Raw genomic sequence first — 15,778 nt, 5'->3', positions numbered from 1 at the left:
ATCACCATTGGCTAGGAAATCACATGATCAAGGCATGCTTGAGTCAGGTTCTTCCACCTGGCTTCAGGACAGTTATCCACTCATCTCTCTCTCTCTCTCTCTCTCTCTCTCTCTCTCTCTCTCTCTCTCTCTCTCTCTCTCCCTCTCTCTCCCCCTCCCTCCCTCCCTCCCTCCCTCCCTCTCTCTTGTAAATATTTTTTATTAATTTTCAATTAAAAACACCCCAATTAATAACAATCCAATCCAATGAAATCACAATAATAAGAATAAATAATAATAAATTTTATTTATATCCCGCCCTCCCCAGCCGAAGCCGGGCTCAGGGCGGCTAACAACACCAAAATAGTGCGACATTATAAAAACATTATAAAAATTAATTAAAATCAAGATTGATGGCAGCCATAAAGTTTTGTAAAGGTTGCCAAAGGAGGGAGTCAGGCTGCGCCCTAACCAAAGGCCTGGCGGAACAGCTCTGTCTTGCAGGCCCTACGGAAAGATGTCAAGTCCCACAGGGCCCTTGTCTCTTGTGACAGAGCATTCCACCAGGTTGGAGCCGCAGCCGAAAAAGCCCTGGCTCTGGTTGAGGCCAGCCTAACCTCTCTGTGGCCTGGGACCTTCAAGGTGTTTTTGTTTGAAGACCGTAAGTTCCTCTGTGGGACATACCAGGAGAGGCGGTCCCATAGGTACGAGGGTCCTAGGCCGTATAGGGCTTTGAAGGTTAAAACCAGCACAATACATTACATTCCAAATTAAAAAGATTTCGGGGGGGGGGGTGCTTCCCATGTTCTGGATGTCTGGAGCAATCATCTCACACATTGTTTTTTTCTGCCTTCTTCACCTGTTGTTATCCTATTTCCAAATTCAGTTATTAACCTCTCAAAGTCACCAGTCACTGGTGCAAATCTCCAATCATATTAAAATGAATCCATATGTCCAATTCACCTGCCAGAACACAATTTTCTTCTTGCTTTTATCCATCTCAACTCTGCTCCCTCAAAGATCTGGGCTGTTGTCCAAGTCTGCTCCAATTAATGATAATGACGCTGTGAGCTGTCAGTTATTTACTTAGGCTGTCAAGGTCTTATGTAGAAAGTCAAGAGAATAGAATATTTTCACTTTTACATTCAGCAATCATTTGGCAATTGATCGGCTTTCCCCAGAATCAATACCTGCCCCCTCCACAGGCCCTTTATCTCAAGTTTGGGCCTGCTAAGCATAACTGGCCTTGGAGCTGCAACTCTGGATATGTCCTGTGGCCTAAACAATCATGGTGGATGCACCTTGCAGTTGGGCTGTGGGAAGGCTGAAGTATGTGATGTGATCAATGGAGAGCCTTGGCACCTCTGAATTATAAAACTCAGGTATGGTATAACACTAGGGCATAATGCTCAGTTATGGTACTCCTGAGTTACACCTCTCAGGTATCTGAAACATGTTCTGTGTAAGCAGCATCACAGCCTAGGGATACTGCACTGTGCCTTTCTACCTGGGCATAGTTCCTCTTCCAACTAGCCAGAAGGAACTTGGCAGCTTCTCTGCATTCCTAATGGGCCCAAGCTCTCTTCAGTTTCCTTCTAGCTGCTGCTAGCAGACTGTAAGCTATTGTCCTTAGAAACTGACTCAAAGCAGAAATATTAGTATTGTGTAACCACTGTATAAGAGTGATGTATGATCGGAAATGCCTGCCTGCTTGTTGACCCCAGTGGCTCTCAGGTCATAACATTCACCTGGGACCCAGGTAATGATATCCAGGTTATCAGGCCAATGGCCTGAACCAGCAGGTCTCTTCTCATGTTTTTGACATAAAATGCATCTGCTGAAGAATCTAAGAAGATCCTGCTGGAACAGGCCAAGGTCCTTAGAATCTTAGCAGAATCCAAGCATTGCTTTCTCCCAGCTTCTGCCAGCCTCCTCTCAGCTCTCTTTTGTCTTTCTCACTATCAGGCAGGGGAGGAAGGGAGCTCCATCCATTTTTGCCTTCTGGCACAGTGAAGAAAGTGAAGTCCTCCAAGGATCTTTATGGGGACCTGTCTGTGCTTTCTAGCTGGTTCAAACACAATCTAGAGTTAGGGTTGAGTAGTGAGGTGGCCAAGTTTGCTGAAGACACTAAACTGTTCAGGATCATTCAAACAAGCTTTGATTTTGAGGAGTTCCAAAAGGACATATGCAAACTGAGTGGACAGAGAGTAAAATGTCAAATGCAATTCAATCTAAAAAAAGTGATACATATTGGCACACATCTTAATTGTGTATATGCATGCTCAATGGGCTGAACTGGCATGGACTGACCTTGGGGTCATGGTGGGTAGCTCAATGACTCAACATTTTCATCAAGCTCTCTACTATGAGCCCAAGTTCTCACCCTTAGTCCATCACCACTAGTGCAGAACCCATTAGCATATATGTGAAATTAAGATTTCTTTGCCCCAACAAAGGAGAAAGTGCTTGCCTGCAGGGCGGCTGGAGGCAGGTGGCAGCTGAGCCAAGAGAGCAAGGAGCCCCACCAGGAGGAGAAGGCCACTAGATCACATAATGGCCAAGCTTAGGAGCCCACTGCCCAGCATGGCTGGCATCTGTCTGTCTGGAGAGACAGTGGAGTGTGCCTCAGAGAAAGAAGCCAAACTGCCAGAGAATCACAGCTCCTGCTGTGGCTGCAGACTGCTAACTTGCAACTGCTGTCTCCTATGTCATTTTTGCTGGGTGACCTCCCTGGGACACATGCCTCGGCAGTGTGTATGGAGGTCCTGGGCTTCCCAGACAACAAAACCTTCCTCTCAGCCTCACTGATTTAACTCAAAGGAAAGCAAAAGAAGGCATTTGGCACCAGCTTGGCTGCAGGAGTTGCTGGAGGGAGGAATACAAGGTGCCACCCAAACATCTTAGGGACTCCACTCTGGATTTGTGTAGGGTTCACTCCCTAGTCTTTTCTTCTCCCAAAGAGGTCCCACAAGGCAGCAGGTATGGGTTTTTCCTTGGGGTTTACTTCCAAAGCCTTTCTCCTGAATGAGTATAGCTGCAAGGCAGCAGAAGTTTAAATTTAACTTTAGCCAGGGCAGTGCCTCTTTTATATCTCAGAAAACAGGTTTAACAGGGAATTTCTGAAGCAGGAGGTTTAAGGAAGCTGGCAGACCCGATGAGGGCAGAGAGGACATCCTTCTCTCTCTAACGTGATTTTGCAACCAACTATTATGAAACAGCTAAGGCACTTTTTGTGACCTTTCTGAAGGTATTTCTGCCTCAGAAATGCATTGCTTTCCTCCATGGGCAAGACCACATGTAGTGGGTGACTTGGGTACTATGGCGCCCTGTGAGAGGCAAAATACCCTGGGCCCCTCCAGCCTTCTCACTTTGGGAAGGAGACAAGAGTGCTCTGGGAGGGTTCTAGAGCCTTCCCACCCGCTTTCCCAAGGGGAGAAAGAGATAACTAGGTTTTGGGAAGGAAGCAAGAAGACTCTCAGAGCCTCATGGCTCTTTCCAAAGGTCCAGCACCTCTCTTACCAGGCTTGGAGACAGCGGTCCCTCAGCTCAGCACCCAGTGCATGCGTACCACTCACGCAGCCCTAAATCTGCCCCTGCTATCTGGATGGATCCATTTTCCACATGAGTGGGGGTCCTAGTGGGGGCCCCTTCTGCACTCTACTACCTTCCAGATTTTCAGGCTGTTGTTGTTGTTTAGTCGTTCAGTCGTGTCCAACTCTTCGTGACCCCCTGGACCAGAGCACGCCAGGCACTCCTGTCTTCTGCTGCCTCCTGCAGTTGGGTCAAACTCATGCTGGTACCTTCGAGAACACTGTCCAACCATCTCGTCCTCTGTCGTCCCCTTCTCCTTGTGCCCTCCATCTTTCCCAACATCAGGGTCTTTTCCAGGGAGTCTTCTCTTCTCATGAGGTGGCCAAAGTCTTGGAGCCTCAGCTTCAGGATCTGTCCTTCCAGTGAGCACTCAGGGCTGATTTCCTTCAGAATGGAGAGGTTTGATCTTCTTGCAGTCCACAGGACTCTCAAGAGTCTCCTCCAGCACCAGAATTCAAAAACATCAATTCTTCGGCTATCAGCCTTCTTTATGGTCCAGCTCTCATTTCTATACATCACTACTGGGAAAACCATAGCTTTAACCATATGGACCTTTGTTGGCAAGGTGATGTCTCTGCTTTTTATGCTGTTCAGGCTAGGGGACTGCAAGTGTGCCACGGAAGGCTGAAAAGTGACTTGTCCAGGTGCATTTTCATGGGGTTGCACACTGGACCCCACATTCTCAGCCTGCGTTTTGTGCTGTTTCACCCCCTGAGTGTGCATTATTACTGCATCGCAGAGAGTTATACTGCCATGTGCAGCACAGGAACAAGTGAGGAAGGAGAATTCAGATTAAATAAAACTGCAACTGCCAACCAAGCACTTAATATGGCATTTTCTTTGAATGTTGTATCTCCAATAAATTGATACATGAAGAGAATTTAAGAGAACACGCAAGAGAATTTTTGAGGCCACCCAGACTCAGTGCTGGCATTGAGCCTCTGGGTTTCAGCTGCACTTCTCCTGGTGCTTGGAAGTGCCTGAAGGCAGCTCCTCACCTCTGCAATTGTTTGCATTTTGATCATGAGAAAGGCACACCCCTGCCTAGACTCAGCCTGTTCCTCTTCTGCCTACTAAGGTGTTGTTGGCTTGGAAATGCTTCACTTCCAGGCACCCAGGACCTCCAGCCTTTCCCTGCCAATTTTTGCTTTTTGTTTCATCTGGGTGGAGCTCAAGAACTGTCCAGTCAGTTCTTTCTGGATGTGCTATAAAGCCTCCTGGGTGCAGGCTAGCTAGGGACTGAAACCTGCTTCGCCATGAACTCCATCAACCTCTACCTTGTCGTGCTCCTAGCCTTCTGGGGTGAGCTGGCACCTGTCTTTGGTCAGAAACGTCCAGGTGAGTGACCCATTGAATTCCTTTTTCTCCACCCCCTCCATATTGCTAAGCCCCCAGAAGAAACACTCTCTAGGTCAGCCATAGATTAGCAAACTGCCTATGAGTAGCTGAAAGAGTCCTCATCTCCAACATCTCTCCATCTCCACTTCTATAGCTCTGCCTCCACTACAGACCCTCCTGCTTGGGTCAAGAGGCAACACCCTCACCCTTTGAGGAAAAAATGGTGGGTCAATTATTTTATGTTTTCATCATTTACAAAAAGAACTTTATGTTCTGCCAAACCATTTCAAATTAGTTGTTGGTCAAATATAGATATTACTGGTCACTTTTTAGCAGCGAAGCTGTATTGTTCTCTTTCCACATGTTTTTATGATGCATTTTTGTGCTATTTATGCTCATTTACACTGCTTGGGGCTTTTAAAATATTATAGCAGTAATGAGCAGCTAGCTGATCCTTGACTGGCACCCCTAAGCTCCTGCCGCCCACTCCTTTGGGGCGGAGGAACATCTTCAGTTTGCCCCTGAATTTTGCCATGGTCCCAGCAGCCTTCAGGGACCCAGGCTGAGCCTTTCAGGGGACTTGGGGAGAAGAACCTCCCCCCACTGGAGCTCCACCTTAGAATCACAGAATGGTAGAGGCAGAAGGGATCTCGAGGGTCATCCAGTCCAAGCCACTGCAATGCAGGAATCCCCTTGCCTCCCTCTCTGCTGCCAGTGCAACTGGGAATAGCATGGAAGAGCATCCTGGCTTGCAGAATATCAGCTCCAAATCCCCTTCTCCCTTGGGAGGCGGGAGGTGTGGTTCCAAACCACCCTCCTCACTCTGGCACCGCTGTGGAAAGGCTGCCCACAGCTTTTCAGCTGATGGGACAGTTTGTTGCAAAACCTGGTGAGGGAGGAAAGAAGTTCCACTCTGTCCTGCTCACCACCTTCCTGGGTGTGTTGGGGTTCTGTAATAATTTATTATTTGTACCCCACCCATCTGGCTGAGTTTCCCCAGCCACTCTGGGCAGCTTCCAACAAAGATCAAAAATACATTAAAATGTCACACATTAAAATCTTCCCTGAACAGGGCTGCCTTCAGATGTCTTCTAAATGTCAGGTGACATCTGATGGGAGGGTGTTCCACAGGGCGGGTGCCACTACCGAGAAGCCCTCTGCCTGGTTCCCTTTGTAGCTTTGCTTCTCACAGTGAGGGAGCCGCCAGAAGGCCCTTGGAGCTGGACCTCAGTGTCCGGGCAGAACGACGGGGGTAGAGACGCTCCTTCAGGTGTACTCCTTCGGGTTCTGTAATCCCCCTGATGCTTTTGGGAGATATAAAGAGAGAGAAGCCAGGCTGGGAGGTGGACTCTCCACTTAAGCCTGCCCCACCATGACTTCTGGTGGTTTGGTGTTTCTTGTGGGGCTCCTTCCCCTCTGGACTGAGCTGACACCCACCTACAAAACAGATAGATGTAGGTAAAGCAACTGACAAACACAGGGTTGTCCATTCCATTACGTTGCAGCAGCACACAGAGCAGATGTGTTCTGCAGGGATTCAAAGTGTGTTCTGCCCAAAGCTGCAAAGTCCTTTGGAAGCAAGTGCCAATGACCACAGGAGGGGATGGTTTGTGCTTGAGGTCAAGTAAGCAGACTCCCCAAGGTGACCACCCCCTGCAAAACAATAAAGCAGCTGTGCTTCTTCAACTCAACTACCAGGACATGTGCATGTTGTGCACCTGGCACCTGTGGAGGTAATCCAACACCCCTACCAGGGTGTGGCAAGTGAAAGACCTGCTGGGGCAAGTGCAAAAAGTGCCCAGTGAGCAAAGGTGGGTTTCTTCAAGGCAGCTGTTCTTCTGCTCCCCCTTCATCCACACACCTGCATTCCTCCTACCTGAGAGCATCCAGTGCAGGAGTCCTAATGAGACTTGACCTGGCCCCGGTGCCTCATACCTTGTGAGACAGGAGCCCCTGGGAGATCAGGAAGAGCCCTTCTCCCAGTTACATCACAGATCTGGTGTCCATGGAGACACTACACTAGGCCTCCCATAGGAGATAGCCTTGGCGTGAGTCCCTGACTCACTTATGGCGGAGGAGGTCCTGCCTTAGGTAGGGGTGCTGCTGGGTGGAGAGTCTGAGGGAATCCTCAGCACTCTAGGGGGTTGGAGGCAAATGTTACAGGCTGAGGCAGCTGGTCAGCCAAGGAGGGCACCCCTGAGAGCCCAGTGTCATTACACTAGAGTAAAGGGCTTTTGCAGGGGAGGGAGGACCAAGAGGTAAAGGGTCTGGAAACAAAACATTATGAGGAATGGTGGAGGAAATTGGGTCTGCTTAGCCTGGAGAAGAGATGGCTGAGAGGAGGTAGGAGAGCTATCTTCAAATACTTGAAGGGCCACCACATGGAAGATGGAGCAATCTTGTTTCCTGCTGCTCCGAAAGACAAGACTTGTTCTGCTCCTGAGCTGCTGAGAGTGCAAGGACCACCCTACAGCAGGGGTGGGGAGCTATTGGGAAGTCTAGTTTTGTGTGTGGTTGGACAGTGTTCTCGAAGCTACCAGCATGTGCTTGACCAAACTGTGGGAGGCAGTGGAAGACAGGAGTGCCTGGCATGCTCTGGTCCAGGGGGTCAAGAAGAGTCAGACACGACTAAATGACTAAACAACAGCAACAACAAAGTTTTGTGTGACAGCTCAGACCCCTGAGCAGAACAGAGCCCACCTTAGGAATCCTGGGCTCCTCTGAATACTGGACGCAAAGGAGCTCCATCCCACATGAAGAGAGAGAGCCATAGCTGTCAACGTTTCCCTTTTTTAAAAGGGAAATTTGCTTATTCCGAATAGGATTCCTCGCAAGAAAAGGGAAAAGTTGACAGCTATGGAGACAGCCTCTCTGGCCAAAGACAGTTCTTGACCTTGGAATTCTGCTCTGTTGCAGAGAAGCCTGGGCAATGTCCTGGGAGTCAGCCAGGTATGGTCGGACCCTGTGTGGTTTGGTGCAAGGATGACTGGTCATGCCCTGGAGCTCAGAAGTGCTGCGGGAGTTGCCCACGAGATTGTGCTAAACCTGTCAGAGGTGAGACCATTTATTCTGCGGAGGGTGGCGTGGGATAGGAAGCTCTTCTTCTTCATGAATCAAAGCCATTGTAACTTATGAAGAATTGCAGAATCTCTAAACTCTGAAGATTCATGGAGGAGAGCTATCCAGGGTGGTGGTCCTCACTGCCTCCTGTTAAACTACCATACTTTTCTGTGTATAAGACGTGTTTTTCCCCACCAGCTGGCATTCAGAAGCATCGCTGTCTCCAACCATGGAGGCAAACAGTGCCATCCTGCGAGAAGTCATTGAGAACCCGATTGGTTGATTGGCTGCTGCTGTGGCAACTGGCAGCGTCAGTCAGGCGGGTGACTGATTTATGGCACACACACCCCTCCCCCAAAGAAAGCTCAACAACTCTGGGCAATCTCCCTCCTGTGTATAAGATGCGTCGGCGTCGCTGAATCCACCAACCATCTGCCCACTTGCCGCCAGCAGCCACCAATCACCCGCCCAATTGCCACAGCAGCAGCCAATCAACAGCAAGCCTTGCCACAGCTACCAATCAGCCACCCAATCGCCTCTGGCAATCTCCTGCTTGTGGCTGCAAGCAATTGCTCATCCTCCCCTCTGCACTATCTGTGTATAAGATGACCCCCAATTTTTAACATTCTTTTATAATTAAAAAAACACGTCTTATACAGGAGGCAGTGAGGGCCACCAACCTGGATGGCTTTAAAAGCGGATAAGAAAAATCCAAGGAACAGGTTATATTGAGGGCTCCTACCCAGGATGGCTCTACTCTGCCTTCACAGTCGGAGGCAGCAGTGTTTAAGAATACCATTTGCTGGAAACTGCAGGAGAGGAGGGTTGCTCTCGTGCTTGAATTATCCTTGCTTGTTCCCAATGGGCAACTGTTTGGCCACTGTAAGAACAGAATGCTGGACTAGAATAAAAGGTCTTCACACCAAGCATTCTCACCCCACCCTCCAAAGGACATTTTGGTTCTCTGGCTGCGGGAATACGCTTGAGCTGCAGCCCACCATTTGGGGAGGGTCTGAGAGCCTTGGGGTTCTTTTGTGTTGCAGAGAGGTCTGGAAGATGCCCTATACCATCTCAAGGTACTTTGACAACCTGTGAATCAAGGTGTATGAATGACTATGAATGCCCCTGGCCCAAGAAGTGCTGCAAATATGGGTGCAAGACAGACTGCTTCTACCCCGTCTAAGGTGAGTTAATTCAAATCATCCTTGGGTTACCCTGAAGGCAGTTGTCAGAGAAATTTCCCTTGGGAGTTCCAGTACTGAGGGTCACACCAAACTCCCCGCTGGTCAAAAAGAGCTTTCCATTATGACTCCCTCCGTATAGGAAAAATATACACCATCTTAGCTGTTCATCCTCTGGTCAACAATTTATGACACCCCCACTGCCCCACCATTGCTTCATCCAACCACAGTCCTCGAAATGCAACTTTACTCAACCCATTTTCACCAGCAGAAACCCCATTGTACCTTATATGGAGTCGGTCTTCACTTTAACGGTCAGTGTTAAGTTCCTCCTAAACTGGTTCTTACCACTTTGTGCTCAGGCTGCACTCTTGCGCATGCGACACTGGCCTTACTGATAATGTGTCAGCATGGATGCCTGTCATCACCCCCAAAAAGCAGTGGGGGCTCCCTCTGGGGTGCTTGGCTTCCTTGCCCCATTAAAGCAAGGGAGGAGGGTGGGAGGGAGCAGTAGCAAGGCTTTGCACAAGGCATTGGGGACATGAATCAAGGAATACTATACAGATAAAGAATTATGAGGAAGAAGGCAGAAGTCAAGGACCTGCCTTTTACTGTGTTGCACCATAGGGTCATCAAGCTCAGCTGACGCCTATACTGGCCGGCAGAAGCACCCCAGGATTTCCAGCAAGTCTTTCCCAGTCCTACCCAGAGAGGCCAGGGAACTTGGGCCCTTCTGCATGCAAGGCAGAGTTCTGCTGCTGAGCTACAGCTCTGAAGAGGGTCCTTGAGAGTGGAACTTCAGCCTATCTTTGGGTTCTTCTTCCTCCTTCTCCTCCTCTTGTCTGACTCTGTTTTCTATCCTCAGCAGAGCCCTGAAAGAAGTCCAGCACCAAGGACAGCACCCGGTCCTGACTTTTCCAGAAGGGTCTCTGAGCTGGCCGCTGGGAACTGAAGACCTCCTCCTGTAGCCAGCCGTCTCCCTGCTCCTTCTTCCTCCTCCTGGAGCCCATTTCACTCAAGTTCCCCTTTGCTATTTGCAATAAATAAACCTGGATATTTGCACCTGAATCCTAGAAATGTGTCTGAGTTGGTGGGTGGGTGTTTGGCAGGGACAGGGCTCTCTTTTTCTGACTGCGCTCTGCTTGCTGAACTTCCATGACATTATTCCTCATTGGGAAGCAGAAAGAGGGCTTCCAGTGGTGATACCTTTTTCAGAAAGAAAAAAAAAATTACAAAAAAGGCCAGAGGCTTCAGAATTTTCTCTGTGTGTGGATGCCTCACATCTGACAGTAGCAGGGTTAGGGTTATTTTTTCTGATTAAACAATATTGCAGAATCATAGAATTGTAGAGTTAGACGGGACCCTGAGTGTCATCTAGGCCAACCACCTGCAATGCAGGAATCTCAGCTGAAGTATCCCTGCCACCCAACCTCTGCTTCCAAACCCACCAGCTTCCAAGGGAGACCCTTCCTCTTTCAAACAGCTCTTACCGCTAGAAAGTTCTTCCTGATGCTTAGTTGGAATCTCCTTTCTTGCTATTCATCTAGTCCAATGCAGGAATAACTGCTAAATCATCGCTGGCAGAACAAAGTAAAGCAGAACAAAGGCAACACTGACACGCCATTATTGTGGCAGCAACATTCTCCCTTCTTCCCCAAACAATTTTTGGATGATAAAAGCAAACGAGACTCAATAACAAGACACTCTGGAGTGCAGTGATGTGGGTCATTTTATTGCCACGAGGGGAGGAGGCTGGGATGAGCCTATGAGGGTCAGGAGGGAGCTGGAACAATCGTTCCCTTTGCACGCTGGGTCCTGAGTTCAAATCTCCAAAACCAAGACTGCAGAAGCTGCTGGGATTTCAGGCTTGGTGTCACTGTCATGGCCCTGATGAGAGAAGAGAGGAGTGTTGAGGCTTGTGCCTAATTATTTTGTCTTTGACAATACTTAACATTATTTTCCCTTGGACAAACATTTTATGTATTTCCCATCCTATTCTCTGCGTCTCACACAAAATGGAGCAAAATTCAGGCGACGAGTTTCAGGAATTTCCATAGAACTAAATGTTTTGGCCTCTTGGATCTTTTGAAATAATAATTGTAGTTATCCATTGCAAACATTTGCATACCTCTCTTCAGATACAAGCAGGCCTCTCAAAATGTAATTAAAAATAGTCATGCAGTAAAAGACAGGAACATTTGCTTGCTTGCTTGTTTGCAATTGATTCTATCATTTATTTATTAGATTTATATACCACCCTTCATCATAAAAACTCAGTGTTGTTGCAGAACAAAATACAGAATAAAAACAAGTAAATAATGAAAAACAAAACAGCAAAACAATACCCCACCCCTTCCCATGGAGACATTTAAAAGGCTGTAGAATATTAATCAGCCAAAGGCCTGGTTGAAGAGGAAGATTTTCTCCTGGTGCCTAAAAACAGAAAATAAAATTAAATAATTTGTAATTATATAAAACTGATTTGTTTTAACTGGCTTTAATATTGCAGTTTCAAATTGTAACCCAATAAACAAGAACAAATCATCCACATCCACAGAATAGTGCTGTGTTCTTCCACAAAGGGATTGGCATCTTACTTGGATATAAGCAGACCATGGAGCACATGTTTGGACAGCATTTCTTGGGGCTAGGGCAGTGAAGATCAAGCGTACATGTTTTCTGGCAAGGTTGCTTCACTCTTCTCAAGTTGAAAGGGCAGATTCCAGCCCTCGACCTCCAAGGCCCTGTGACACAGACCAACGTCCTCGCTTTGAGACATCTTTTGAAAATAAGGCAACTTAGGGGCAGAACAGGGTCGTGCCTCTTCTTGCATATCCCTAACCCAAATAATCCTTGCCTTTCTAGGATGAGCACAGCTTGGATGAAGAGGGTCCTAGTTTTTGCCTGTCTCCCTCCCAGTAGAGGGATGGACATCTGGGTTGAACCTGCATCAGTGTCCGCTGGGGCTGGCCAACTCCCCCCACAGCTGCCACCCTCTTCGCTTCATGTCCCTCCATGTCCTTTCAGTTAGGGCATGTGCGGCTGATATTTCCTTCCTCAGCCTGCTCTGCTCTTGGGCTGAAGCTATTAGGACCAGCTTCAGTTGTGTGTGTGTGTGTGTTGGGGAGGGGTCTCCATCATCTCCCCCTCCCTCCCCAGCTATCAGCCCATTTCTCTTCCTTCCTCCTATCCAAATTGAGCTCTCGGGTTTTCTTCAGAAGATGGCAACCCAAACAAGAGAAGGGAAGGATTCCTTTTGGAGCCCCCAAAACAATGGTTCCAAATTAGGGGGTCCAGGGACCCCTGGAGATCCACTGAACACACCCTGGGAGTCGGCGTCCCCATCCCTTGCTTCCCCCCCCACAGTAAGTTTTATTTATTTATTTGTTTGTTTATACCCCACCCATCTGGCTGGGTTTCCACAGCCACTCTAGGTGGCTCCAAACAATATATTAAAAACACGATAAAACATCAAACGTTAAAAACATTAAAAACTTCCCTAAACAGGGCTGCCTTCAGATGTCTTCTAAACGTCAGATAGTTGTGTGAGTGTCTGGAAGCAGTTGGAGGATGGATAGTGGCTACCAGACTGAGGTTGAATCCTAACAAACAGAATTCCTATTTTGGGGGGACAGGGGGCGGGCAGGTGTGGAGGACTCCGTGGTCCTGAATGGGGTAACTGTGCCCCTGAAGGACTAGGTGATCAGCCTGGGAGTCATTTTGGATTCACAGCTGTCCATGGAGGCGCAGGTCAATTCTGTGTCCAGTGCAGCTGTCTACCAGCTCCATCTGGTACTCAGGATGAGACCCTACCTGCCCGCAGACTGGTTATCTCCCGCTTGGACTACTGCAATGCGCTCTATGTGGGGCTACTTTTGAAGGTGACCCGGAAACTACAACTAATCCAGAATGAGGCAGCTAGACTGGTGACTGGGAGCAGCTGCCAAGACCACATAACACTGGTCCTGAGAGATCTGCATTGGCTCCCAGTACGTTTCCAAGCACAATTCAAAGTGTTGGTGCTGACCTTTAAAGCGCTAAATGGCCTTAGGACAGTATACCTGAAGGAGCGTCTCCACCCCCATCGTTCTGCCTGGACACTGAGGTCCAGCTCCGAGGGCCTTCGGGGGATTCCCTCACTGCAAGAAGCCAAGTTACAGGGAAGCAGGCAGAGGCTGTTCTCGGTGGTGGCACCTGCCCTGTGGAACGCCCTCCCACCAGATGTCAAAGAGAACAACAACTACCAGACTTTTAGAAGACATCTGAAGGCAGCCTTCTTTAGGGAAGCTTTTAATGTTTAACAGACTACTGTATTTTAATACGTTGTTGGAAGCTGCCCAGAGTGGCTGGGGAAGCCCAGCCAGATGGGCAGGGTATAAATTATTATTATTATTATTATTATTATTATTATTATTATTATTATTATTATTTATTTCCTTGATATCTGGTGGGAGGGCATTCCACAGGGCGGGCACCACTACCGAGAAGGCCCTCTGTCTGGTTGTCATTTTTCCACCGCAATACCAGAAATTTTATAGTCCATTTTAGCACTCTGGAATTTTTCAAAATATTGGCCCAAATCAGTTTTAAAATCATAATGATTTTGACCCGGAAATACACAGCAACATATCTCTCCTCGCTTGAAGGGAGAGCAGGGCAGCTGATTTCAAGGCATCGCTGATATCTCACAACGATCTCAGCCGATAACACTGCTGACCTGAACAGTCTTCACGCTGAGGGAGAACAAGGGAGCTGATCACCCTCACTTCAAGGCACCCTGGCACTACCTTCCCCTGGCACTGAGGCGAGCAGCCTTTCTCAGTCAGAAGGAAAGCAGTAGCAGCCACAGTGGATGCGCCTCTTCACTGGCTGCTACTGCTACTCTTGATGCAGCCCCCCAATCCCCATCTCCCCCCACTCAAACCATGCAGTGGGGGTGACTCCGCTTCCTCTCCTCCCCACCCCCATCTCCATGGCTGCTCCTTCCCTCATCCCCACACCTAATCTCCAATTTCAGACATTGTGATATATCGCGATAGTTAGCTGCTGATATAAAAGTAAAGGGACCCCTGACCTTTAGGTCCAGTCCTATCCATACTAACCTATGTAATCCATACAGTCCTATGTAATCCTAACCAAATCTATTCAGAAGTAAATCTCACCAAGTTCAGTGGGACTTACTCCCAAGTAGGTGGAGTTAGGATTGCAGCCTAACCTGGGAATAAAAAAGGTAACGGGTAAAGGGACCCCTGACCATTAGGTCCAGTCATGACCAACTCTGGGGTTGCGGCGCTCATCTCACTTTATTGGCCGAGGGAGCCGGTGTACAGCTTCCTGGTCATGTGGCCAGCATGATTAAGCCGCTTCTGGCGAACCAGAGCACGGAAACGCCGTTTACCTTCCTGCCGGAGCGGTACCTATTTATCTACTTGCACTTTGATGTGCTTTCGAACTGCTAGGTTGGCAGGAGCAGGGACTGAGCAATGGGAGCTCACCCCATCATGGGGATTCGAACTGCCAACCTTCTGATCGGCAAGCCCTAGGCTCAGTGGCTTAACCCACAGCGCCACCCACGTCCCTTAGCTGATATATCATGCTGTTAAAAACCAGATATTGCTTAGCCCTAGTCTGTTTTTTTAAAAAAATATACCTTTGCTTATTAGAGGCTACCCCCTGTTTTTTTTTAAAAAAATGCTTTGCAGAGGTAACTAACATAGAGTTATCAAAATTCTCAAAATTGGGGGTCCATGGCCTGGCTTTTGAAAAATAGAGGGTCCTCAGTAATTAGCTAATTGGGACCCACCGCCCTAAAACATTCCCAGGCAGACCACTTGACAACCTTCTGTGGCACAGAAATATCTGTGTTCCTCTGAAGGGTCTTGGGGGTGAGGGGCAGAAGGGGTCCCACTCAGAGCTGCCCACAAAGTAGCACCAGCGCTAGAAGAATAGACCTGTCCAGAGAGCTTTGCCCAGGAAGAAAAGGGTCCGTCTTTGAGTCAGGATCCAAAAGGCGTCACGTACAATTGCCGGAGGCAGGAGGCATCATGGCACAGAAAGCAAGGAGCCCCACAAGGAGGAAGACGAGGCCGTCAGACTTCATGGCCGGGTCGGATGGGGTGCCCTCCAGCCGCCAGCCAGGTGGCTTTATAATGCCCCATCCCACCAAGAGCCCCACCCAGTCTAAACATGGAAACAATGGGAAGAGGAGGGGTTGGCAAATACCTTTGCAATGCGCAAAGAACCACAAGGAGAATGTAAAGGGGAAGGTCCCTCTGCAGGGCATGATCCAGGAGAGGACTTTAGGTTCTGTTGCACCTCCCTAGGGAATCCCACCCTGCCAGGGACTGGTACCACCCACTTTGAGAACCACTGGCTTACACAAAAACTCACAACCGTGGTCAGGTGGGGACCATCATTGTACCTTGGGGGAGAGACCCCCACCCCACCCCAGGGCTGATGTCTCTGTTGGCAGTGACACCCCCAACACCAGGCTCTGAGTTACTAAGTTCTCTGCTGACTTTCTTTGACAGCAGACACTCAAAAGATCAGCCTCAAAATTAATCTTGTACCTGGTTGGTGTGCAAGTTGAAGGTGCAGCACATGCTTTATTCTTTTTTCCCATGGGAAAA

The 15,778-nt window shown here is 48.5% G+C and overlaps 1 protein-coding gene and 1 long non-coding RNA gene across 3 annotated transcripts; one reads left to right on the top strand and one right to left on the bottom strand.

Annotated features, from left to right (window-relative positions):
• Positions 1–4,696: 4,696 nt before the first annotated feature.
• LOC309373159 (veswaprin-a-like) lies at positions 4,697–10,217 on the top strand. Of its 2 annotated transcripts, none has more exons than XM_081917404.1 (4): positions 4,697–4,908; positions 7,825–7,962; positions 9,012–9,152; positions 10,015–10,217. In XM_081917404.1, the coding sequence occupies exons 1-3, from the start codon at positions 4,827–4,829 to the stop codon at positions 9,149–9,151; spliced, it is 360 nt and encodes a 119-aa protein (XP_081773530.1). In that variant the 5' UTR covers positions 4,697–4,826; the 3' UTR covers position 9,152; positions 10,015–10,217. The 2 variants fall into 2 exon arrangements, with proteins under 2 accessions (XP_081773530.1, XP_081773529.1); XM_081917403.1 differs by having other exon boundaries at positions 4,699–4,908; positions 10,018–10,217.
• A 650-nt stretch (positions 10,218–10,867) lies between these two features.
• On the bottom strand, positions 10,868–15,253 carry LOC309373199. Its single transcript, XR_014169827.1, has 3 exons — positions 15,171–15,253; positions 11,747–11,893; positions 10,868–11,036 (listed from the first exon to the last, which is right to left on the bottom strand). It is a non-coding gene; the product is annotated as an uncharacterized lncRNA (long non-coding RNA).
• Between the last annotated feature and the right edge of the window lie 525 nt (positions 15,254–15,778).

The sequence above is a fragment of the Podarcis melisellensis genome (assembly GCF_964234715.1).
Source record: "Podarcis melisellensis genome assembly, chromosome: 6".
In the NCBI taxonomy this organism is placed as follows: domain Eukaryota; kingdom Metazoa; phylum Chordata; class Lepidosauria; order Squamata; family Lacertidae; genus Podarcis; species Podarcis melisellensis.
Note: the sequence above shows the minus strand (reverse complement) of the source record. Positions and strands in the feature narration are given on the sequence as shown.